Source organism: Anser anser, assembly GCF_964211835.1.
Source record: "Anser anser genome assembly, chromosome: Z".
NCBI classification, from domain to species: domain Eukaryota; kingdom Metazoa; phylum Chordata; class Aves; order Anseriformes; family Anatidae; genus Anser; species Anser anser.
Window position 1 is genome coordinate 3,947,870 of NC_139723.1, and position 10,597 is coordinate 3,958,466.

General features: G+C 42.4%; 1 protein-coding gene across 2 annotated transcripts in view; it reads left to right on the forward strand.

The window, feature by feature from the left end:
- The window catches only part of ADGRV1 (adhesion G protein-coupled receptor V1), a 288,840-nt gene extending 278,801 nt beyond the window's left edge, over window positions 1–10,039 (forward strand). For both annotated transcript variants that reach the window (XM_083816849.1, XM_083816850.1), the window contains 2 exons: window positions 1,398–1,575; window positions 9,581–10,039. In XM_083816849.1, coding sequence (XP_083672975.1) covers window positions 1,398–1,575; window positions 9,581–9,699 — 297 coding nt within the window. In that variant the 3' untranslated portion in view covers window positions 9,700–10,039. The remainder of the gene's footprint in view (window positions 1–1,397; window positions 1,576–9,580) is intronic.
- Window positions 10,040–10,597: the final 558 nt, after the last annotated feature.

A 10,597-nucleotide genomic window follows, 5' to 3' on the forward strand; every position in this document is an offset into this window, starting at 1 on the left:
TGGAGAGTATCTCTTTTTCACTACCTGTAGTAAATTAAGGTGACTTTTGCTGCTAGGTACATTTGTGTGTTGATGGAGATGGAGAATTTCCAGCTGATTTAATGGAATCAAATTATTTCAAAGGAACATGTCATAGTAATTTATTTTTTTTTGCATAAACCAAGCTGCTCAACTGGCATTTCTTTTTGCCCTTTTCTCTACTTTCTTGACTGTAGGTTTGTCCAGATGTTAAAGCTCCTCAGCTGCCTCCTGGCAGCCTGCTAAATGTATTAGGCATCTCATAATGTCACTTAGGGTGGTGCCTGACTCCCTGGATTACTGGACAGCATAGCCTCTCAGATCTGTGTCGCAACCTTTTGTATTCATAGAATCATAGAATGGCTTGGGTTGGAAGGGAGCTTGATGATATCTAGTTCCAAACCCACTGCCATGAGCTGAGATGCCACCCACAAGATCAGGTTGCCCATGGCCCCATCCAACCTGACCTTGAACATCTCCAGGGATGGGGGCATCCGCAACCTCTCTGGGCAACCTGGTCCAGTGCATCACCAACCTCTGAGTGAAGAATTTCCTCCTAACATCTAATCTAAATCTCCCCTCTTTTAGTTTAAAACCATGTCCCCTTGTCCTGTCATTATCTGAATGAGCAAAAAGTTGCTCTCGGTCTTTTCTATAAGCCGCCTTTAAGTACTGAAAAGCTGCAATGAGGTCACCCCAGAGACTTCTCTTTAGGCTGAATAGCCCCAGCTCTCTCAGCCTTTCTTCACAGGAGATACTCCTGCCTCCTAGGCAGCAGATGAGCAATAGACCAAGAAAATATATTTTGATTGTCATAAAATCTATGTTTTTAGAGTTCAGTATTCTGGATTTGCCTCACAATTATGGAGGAGATAGATTTCCCCCCCCAAAAAACCCACACCTTTTTGTCATGAACTGAAATTCTGATTTTTTGTGCAGCTCCACTTCAGAATGAAGTGGCAGAGGAAATATAGCAAAGTTGATATAAAAACTGCCAGGCTGTACACCAGCACCTTCAAAGAGAGGAGAGGGAGCATATTGTGACTGGAGTCATTCAGTGCTTTTACTTAAAAGTTCTCCATAGCAGGGGCCAACGTTAAGAAAAAGCAAAATGTTTGAGACATGTAGGGCAGATGTCACAAGCACAAGATTAAATTACTTGTAATTGAGTTTTCTGAATATATGTACTTATTTATTTATTGAAATTAGGATACCTTGTTCACCACAGAAGTGACAGAATAGCTGGCTCCAAATCTGATCTTGAATTCAACTCTGGTTGTAGGTTTCAGTTTGTTATCTCAATATAGCAGGCATGTAAATCATTTACATAGTGTAACTTTGATGGTTACTGCATTTCTATGTCTTTTTAAACTTTACAGGTGCCAGCAGACTGGGAGAGGGCGTCTTTGCAGCCGGCCAGTCAAGCTAGTGCTTCCTTTAAGCAGAGTCCACAAAACGGCAATGTTTTCCACCCTTCTGGAGGATTTAGTAACAGCTCATTGGTTGCTGATGAGGAATCACAGGAGTTTGATGACCTAATATTTGCTTTAAAGACTGGTGAGTGACTCCTCTTCTTGTTCCTCAACAAGATTGTTGTGCTGTTCTTCACTCTAATTGTGTCACCGTTTGATGAGATCCAATTGCTGTTAATTTAATCTGATTACCAGCAAAAACATCATCTGAAATTGTTTTGTCTTGGACTGTTATTCTATAAACTAAAAATATTGTGCAGACAATCTATCACTATCAGTGAAGGACTCTGCGAAAATATGTTTTGAGTCATGATGATACACAGATCCGCAGAAAGTAGCAGCAGATTGGAGGCTCTGACATTTTTTCACAAGTTCCTAAACAGCTAGCTAGCTGCCTCTAGAGACTGTCCATCTTGTCTTCTGTTCCCTTCTTTTTTGAGTTGTTATGTAGAGTATGTGTATGTTGTTGATCTTCATTTTATGTGTATGCTTGCAAGAAAAAACATAATTTCATAAATACCAATGCTCCCAAAAGTGTAGGACAAAATATTTGTATTCCACAGTGTCAAAAAACGCATTTGGGCCTGAAAAAAAAAAAAAGAGGTATGCTGGAAAAATAAGCTAGATAGAGTTCTGCCCAAACACAACAGCCAGCTGTGGTGAGCTCACCATGCTGCTGGAGAACAAAGCCTGGGGGAGGCCACTCTGGGTGTCCACGCTCAAACTACACCCACGAAAGAAACCATTTGTAGCCAGTCTTCTCAATGGCCTTAGAGATCAAGTCTTCAAAATCCCCAGCTTTACCGTTGGTGAGGGATTGCTTTTCTGCTATCTCACCCACCCAACCAGTGAAACTTTAGGTTATTCAAACGATGACATAAATAGGCAGCCAGGCATGGCATTAGGCGGAAGAAATGAAGCAAAACCTGATTCAAAGACAGATAAACATGAGAACACTTGATAAGAAGACCAGAAAGACCGAGGAGCATCACCCGATAAGATCTAGCAGATGCTAGCCCAAGCCCACCCCCTGTAGGCATGGGTGAAATACCAGAGGACTTGATCCTGGGGACAACCTCACCAAGCTATTAAGCCTCTGGGATTCTTGCAAGGCGCAATGTTGAGGTATTGTCTAAATCAGCAGGTTAAGCACTCTGACACTTTACCAGTAATCCCCCTCAGTGACACCACTGAAAACAGTCAAACTGGGTGGAAGACTGGGAATGATAATGAAGAGAGCTTTATTCAGCACATTCACAAGGCTTTATCTCTTAGGCCAACCTCCATGGCAGAAAACTCTTCAAATGATGAAAATAACTGGATGATTCATAACTGGGCTAGAGCTGGGAAATAAGATAGTAACAAAATTTCTGTTTTACCTATTGATTTTCCTGTACACTTTGCAGGCTACTTATACTCTGCTATGCAGTTAAAGATTTGGGGCAAGACTTGCTTAAATCTGGGTGCATAACCTTACAGGTGCAAACCTGCTTTTAAATACCAAAGAAGATAGGTTTCAATTTTATGCTCCTTTCAGAATATTGTGACAGAAACCAGAGAATTCACAGGATGTTAACAGCAGAGGAAGCCATTCAAATTCAGCACTCCCACTGCTTCACACGGTGGTTAGTACTTAAGCAGGCAGTTGACATCAGCTACCCTATTCACTGGGGTAAATGCTATGCAGGGTGAATGGCTGAATCTTAAATCATGAAGAGCAAACTAGTCAACAGCAGTAGTTAAAAGTCATGGTTAACATAACTCACCACAACTTTTTTTAGCATCTGATGATTTTTTAATAAGTCTTCAAGCTCCACCCCTAGTTCATTTGTTTTCAGTCCTTCTAAAAGAAGTAGGTTTGGAACCATTTTTTGATATATTTTTTTTCGACTAACTTTTACTATTGTCTTCTTTAATATTTATATTGGTATTATAATTTGTTCTTGTGAGCCTTTAGAAGCTCTTAAGATTTGAAGTGGAGACCTCAGGGCATAATCTGAGAAAAACACTTCTGTTTGCATTACTTGTTCATCTAGATCCTGTCCCTTTTGCCCCAGTACATATTCTTGTGCCCAAACTGTGTCCCTAGCAATGTTATGGGGCAAAAAAAAAAAGACTGTATCTAAGCAAAACCAGTTCCCTCAGCTAGTTCCATCCCCACATATGTTCGAACAAGCTGAACCGAGGAGGTACTGAGGTTAGAGCAGTTTTAACCACCAAAGTAAATGTTTATCGGCTAGTGCCTTAGATACAGGCTGCGTCTCAACACATACTTTAAAAACACAAAACTGTGAGTTTCTCTGAAACTGGAAATCATAATCATGTTTTGTTATAACCAGTCAAACCTGCCCTCCAGCTCAGTTCAGTGCATGGCGAAGGGATTGAGGTGCTTCTGGTGGCACCAGGCAGGAGACGGCGTGGAAGCAATGAGAAGGGATAAGAGGAGAGGGGAAGAGGGATGTCTGTGTTTCAGCACAGGCTTATGCTGTTAGAGCATTCACGGAGCGTGGTCTGAAGGGAATTTATGATGTGGTTAAGCTCGCAGCCACTGCTGGGAGCCTGCCCCCGACCCCCCGGCTGCACATTTCTCCTTCCTCTCTTGCGTCGCTATTTGTTCTCACACGAAACCGCAGTGACTCAGGTCACCGAGTTCTCCTCTTCCTTTTCCTCTCCCTCTCCTTCCTCTCCCCCACCCTCTTCCTCTCCGCGGGCCACCCCACGGTCGGTCTGATGCCTCTGCTCAGAGCACCAGCCCCAACCTCCTCCCCATCACAGGTCAGAGGTATCGGGGCGAGATGCCCGCCCGGACTGCTCCTACACCTCATTAGGCCACGCTTAATTCCAGCTGAGAATTCCTCATCTGGAAGTAGGCGAGCTCCTGGGGGAGCAGGGACAGGCACTTTTGCTGTTTTTAGATGTTTTTAACACTCCTAACCCAACTCAGCCTGAGCTGTGCTCAGGTATGAGATCCCATTCCTGAGGCTGGCTGAGGATCAGCACTGATCAGCAGAGGGATGTGCAGAAATGTCTTTCTGCCTTCCTGTCCTTTCTGCTCGTGCAGTGCGGAGCTGTCTGAAGGCTCCTTTAATTTATGCTCGCTGTTAATCTGGCAGCTAGGATCAGTGTGAACGAGGGCATAATCGCAGATCTGTTTTGCTGTCAGCAAAGCTAAAATCTCGTTGCTGTCCTCCTGCCCCACCCTTGCCTGCAGCTGGCCACACTCATGGTACTAATAAAGGATGGCTGAAATTACGCAGCTGGAAAAAAAAAAAAATCAAAGAAATCCCCCCTGCACGACTTTCTCCTTCAACTTGCAGCTGTAACTTGCGGTTTGCAGTGCAGCCCCACAAAGAGGTGCGGTGGCACACTTGGCCCGACTGCTGAAGAGACGTGTCACAGAACTGTGCACTTAGCCCTCAGTTCCATAATCATTAATGCTGGCCCAAATTACAGATTAACCTGAAATGTGGGCTGGATCAGATGAAGGCACACAACGGTGTCTCCAGCAAATGATGTGGACATCAATATGCAGTAGTGTACCCAGCTTTTACACTAGCTTTATGCAAACCTTGTGTTATATGGCCATAGGATTTTTTATTTAGTGCAAGAAATCCAAAAGCTGGACTACATATGTCATAAAGTCATGGCCTCTAGATGACTTAGCAATTAATTACTCTTTTTCATCAAATATGTTCAAGTCCATATAGGAATAAAGAATTAGGATTCACTGTGGTGACTATATCACCTCGGCCCTTCTACTCCGGGAATCCTTTGCTAAAGCTTATTTATTTATTTATTCATCTATCTATCTATTTATTTATTTATTTCCCGGATGGTTATTAGTTTGGCTTAAATGATTTCTTTTATTATATTTCATTTATGGCTTCTATAATGTATGAAAGGCTTAGCTTCTACTGAGAAGGATAATTATTTGCTAGTTAGACACTGCTAATTGCACTAGTTAACTCTAAAAGTGCTGTTATTTTGGACTAGGTTTCATTTTACCTGATTTCTTTTGCAAGATCTATACTGATAGACAGTTTAATAAGACCGTTTCCTCTCAGGTTGTCACAGAGTGGTGTGTTGCAGACATCTATAGGCTAAAGCCGGCTATTCCCTGTGATTCCCTGGGGAATTTGGTGTTGGTTAGGTCTGGGGAGTTAAAAACTGAACCAACAGAGTAAAAACAGATGGAATCCGTCCCCAGACAGCAAGCCGTCCATCAGCTTTGCTCCAAAGCATAAATACCATGAATGCATGATAGCTTTGCTGGGCTCTCAGCTTCCATCCACGTTCCCACCTACCACAAATGCTCCTGTTCCCCACTGCCTGTGATGCATAAAACCAAATCTTTCCTTTGGGCGAGATGCGAATGTAAAGTGTGGCAAACCTTGAGCTGAGAACAGCAGCTGGGCACGTGGTAATTTCCAAATAGGCATTGGACAGTATCAACAGGGTGTTGCCACGTCTGTAATCTCAGCGTATTTTTGCTCTAAGTAGAGGCATACGTGATAAATTTTCAATAAATATTCTTCACCATGAGAATACCTGGAAAAATATACTATATAAATTTGAAAAAAGCACAGATATATACATTTATGATAATAATGATGTGATATAAATCAGCTCACAATTTTCAGTTGAATAGAAGTAGGGTTCCAAAGTCAGCATTTTTTTTTAACTTTGGCGTTAAGTACCTGGTTTAAGAACCAAGCATCTTGTGTTGGGTATCCTGGGTTAGAGAAAACTTTGAAATTTCAAATTCTGAAAGATGCTCAGTGGAATATCCATGAGACTGTCACAGAGCAGATAAACTGCAGGCAGTGGCAAAATGCCAGGTTCTTGCCCTGCTGTCCCAGCCTGTGTCATTTCTGTGTTGAAGGGGTCACTGCACAGCAAAAGGGAAGAGAGGGTGGCCAGGCTGCATATTCATTCGACTTGTCATTTATGATGTGAAGGCTCACAAATATGCTAGCAGTTAGGTATTGACCATGACTGCACAGCATCCAGAAAGCATTTTTAGTCCAATCTGAACTTCACTCTCAGAATTCTGGGTTCCTGTTGGTGTCATCTCTATAAAGTCAAAACCCTAAAAGAAGTAATAATCATGGTGCACGCAGAGAATTCCTTTCTATCTAACGCGTCTTATACATACAACATACATTATGAGTTATTCAGAAAACAAGATAGAAGTGCTTAGGAGATGGAAAACTTCCCCCACAATATAACTACAGTAATTACAAAACAAACTCCATCTCACTTGTAAGGTTTTAGTGAAAGTTTGACATATTTCTGAACACATAAGGAATAACAACCGGAGCTCAGTGCACAGAGGCACGCACTGATGAAGTCTTTCCACCAGTAGATGTCACTGGAGGGATCTTGCTGATTTTGCAAAGCTAGCTGTGACTTTTCAATTTCTAGCTTGTCCTTTGGTACAGAAAGAAAGGAAAAGAAAGGCCTCATTATTTCGTGTCTTTTCACGAAGTGGTTGCTTCACAAACCGGGGAGAAGCAATACTCCCAGCTGCTCACCCACCACCCAACACCAGCATCTCTAGGGGAGCAAGTGCATTTTTGGATAGGGTTGTGTTTAAGTTCTGCTCTAATCTGAGAGCAAGCCAGACCTACGAACTCCATGAAACTCCATCATGTAAACAGTCGTACCCTTCCCAGCCTGCCGACTGTTTGGTAGGCTGGTATCCTGGTTACATCTCAGCTCTTATTCCTAAAAAGGCTCCACTCTTAAAAGTTTGCCTTCGGATCAGCAGCCGAACAAGGCTGCTGTAAACCCCAAGGAGCCTACTGCAGCCTCAGGTTTGCCAAGTCTCTCATAAAACCTCCTTAACAAACAGACAAAAAAACAAAATCCCCCTTGCTTTGCACAAAACTTGCACATATGGCATTTAAGAATGTAAGTGATATGATAGCAGATTAATCTGGTATCTGATCTTTTTGTAGTGACCAGCACAAGATCCTTGCAGATACCCCACACTGAGTAATTGCAGTACAGCCGCCAGTCAGACAAACATGTTTCTAACCCTGTTCAGTTCAGTGTTCGCCTTAAAATCTGCAGCCTGGATGTTCACGGCCATATAAAAATAAAATTTTATATAATACCATTTTAAATGTTTTCACCCATGCATTTTCCCGTTTTTGAAACCTGTATCCTCTTTAGCCTAAAGACATCTTTTTAGTGAATTCCAATGATGCAACATTAGAATTATTTTTTTTTCTTCACACAAAGGATCTTATTTATATCACAGTTATTATTGCCTTGTCCTTCTGTCACCAAACAGCAAATACAGCAGTCAGATTTATCTTCTCTATTACATTCATGTTTCCGTTCTAAAACAAACAGTTTCGGAGAAGATAAGAAAAAACAAATACTTAGCTCATGCAATTGTTGTTTTTCCCAGGACTTTCAACCAGCTTTTAGTCATTAGAGCCATGATTCAATGAAAAGGTTAAATACGCATGTAGATTTAAATGAGTAAGTATGTCTCAATCATGTTCAGTATGCTTATTAACAAGAATTTTAATGATTCATAGCCTGATCTGCTTGTCTTTATTATGCTGTCTGTCCATTGATGTCTCTTTACTCCTGTCACGCTCAGCCAGTAGCCGCTGGTCTCTAAAGAGCTTGGGTGACACAAACCCAAGCTCAGGTCTCCTCGGGTGGATGCACATTCCCGGCAGTGGTCCCGAGGACCACTGGTTGCTGCAGGTTGCTGTGCTCAGGTTCTCTGCTAGCTCCAGGCTCTTCGCAGCACGCAGGGCTCCAGCCTGAACTCCTGCATGGAGTGAGCACCCTCACGCCATCCCACCACTGACACCTTTTCCTGACTTCTTTCCTACTTGGGGAGTGGTGGAAGAGAAGGTTGTAAGGAAAAACTTACTGAAAGTGGAATTGTGGGGGGGCACAGGGCGTTACGAGGTAGCTCCAGAAATGTACGACCCTTATCTTTTCTTCTGCCGAGCAAGCCCAAGCCTGGAATGTCAGCTGAGACAGAAATAAGAGGTTCATTGTACAACTCACAGAAATTTCTGAAAATGTTGTTTTGGTATGAAAATGGAAATCATTGCCTCGCTGGCATACTCTGTTCAAGGCTCTTTGAGCCAAATGTCATTCCTCTGCAACTCCCTTGAACTGAGTGTAGTCACAGATCTGCTTCTGCCCCAAATGAAAAACTTCCCTACTTATTTGTAAGTGTCGCTGCTGGAAGACCATGACTGACATCAGTCTGTCTTGAAATCGCCAAGCCAAAGTACACCAACATGCAGCTCTGAAGCAATGGAAAGCCCAGATGCTCTGAACACTAACGCAACCCATGTATTTTTGGGGATTCACCCTATAACTCTATAAAAATGCTCATTCCATAAAAAGATTCTGTACTTCAAACTAATCAACTCAAGGAAAAAAAAAAAAAAAAAAAAGTACATCAACAGCAAGGAAGCAGCTAGCTAGCAGAACTCCTGCAACAAAAAGATGGAGAAGGTGGCCTCTCGAGGTCTCCTGCAGACATGTTTTGGAAGCTTCCATTGTCCAAAGCCTAGTGTTCTCTCACAGTAGAAGAAAAACACGGTACACCAGCTTGTGCCAAATGTGGGTTTATAGAATATTTAGTCAGCGTCTTTTCTCATGTTGAAATTACAATCCTATTAAAACAGCTGGAATTATAGTTTAACAGGGAAATTATATCATTAAAAGTCAATTCTTCATGAAAATATCCTTGGAAGCACCAGACTTTAACAGCCAGACCATGAACCCAGCCCTAAACCAGGCCCTGGTTTATGCTCTTGTGATATCAAGGCAACCTCCAAAATAGCTGTTGTGCCATTTACTGAGAGAATTAAAGTGACCGACAGTGGGATTGTGAAAAAGTGTGTCTGGGTGGTACCAAGCTACGTCTGACAACGTTCTGAATTGCTGGCCAGTAGGAGAAAGCCTGCCACACTGTCGTGGGGTTTCAGTCAGTAATCAGAATAAAGTAGAGGAGCCCTCTGACAGGACACGATATCACCATTTCTGTTTCAGGACCCCATCCTCACTGATTCTTTTTTTTTTTTTTTTTGGTTTCTCTGTTTTAGGTGCCGGTCTCAGCGTCAGTGATAATGAATCCTGCCACGGCAGCCAGGACGGGGGCAGCATGGCAAACTCCCAGATTGTCGAGCTTAGGAGAATCCCCATAGCAGACACCCATCTCTAACTCCACTGCTTGCTTGTTCCTCACCACCCCAACATTTTTTTTTTTTTTAATTCGAGCCTCCGTATTTTTATATTTGTACTTCCCTTTGCACTAAAACACTATATAAAACTGTGTGGTAGAATGCTGTGAGCTGTACTGACTGCTTAACAAAGGATGTTTGAGTTTTTGTATTTCAAAAAAATAAGCTGTAAATTTTTTACAGTGCGTATCAAAGATACAGTGGGGATCAACTTAGATTTGTATCTTGTAGTTAGATGACATTTCGTGAACTGTAGCTTTTTTAATTAACCTGAATGTGTAACACTGATTAATAAAAGCAATAGAGTCTGTTTGATATAAACACGTCTGTTATTTCTGCTGGCTGCTTACGGAGCTGGAAGGTGATGCACACACCCTGTTGGACAGGAAAGCATTTTCATTGCACAGTTCTAAGTTTCCTAGGCTGTACTGTTCCAGCTGGTTTCAGAGCACCCAAAATCTGTGAACTCTGTAAATAAAGACACAGTCTTGACCCGAAGAGATTACATTCTGACACGATAAAATGTGTGATGGTCTGAAACAAGCAGAGGGAAGGGGAGATGAAGGACAAGAGAGAAACTACTTAAAGGTCACTGCAAGGCAACTGCAAGCTGCTGACTGTGTTATTTTGCTGTTTTCACAATACTAAATTCTCTCCCTCTTCTCGCAGACAGGAATAAGGGAGGAATGCCAGACAGAAGAGTTTTCTGCTAATCTCCGTGGGTGCTACGCAGATATTCCTGCTCTGATCGAAGGCCTCAAGTCTCGCCTTGCATAGATCAGTAATCTGAGTTCATAAACGAGCAAGATAAGTTCCTCCCTTGAAAAAAAAAACACACAGAGGAAGTATTTCAGAGTCGAGGGGTGAGGCAGGCTGGTC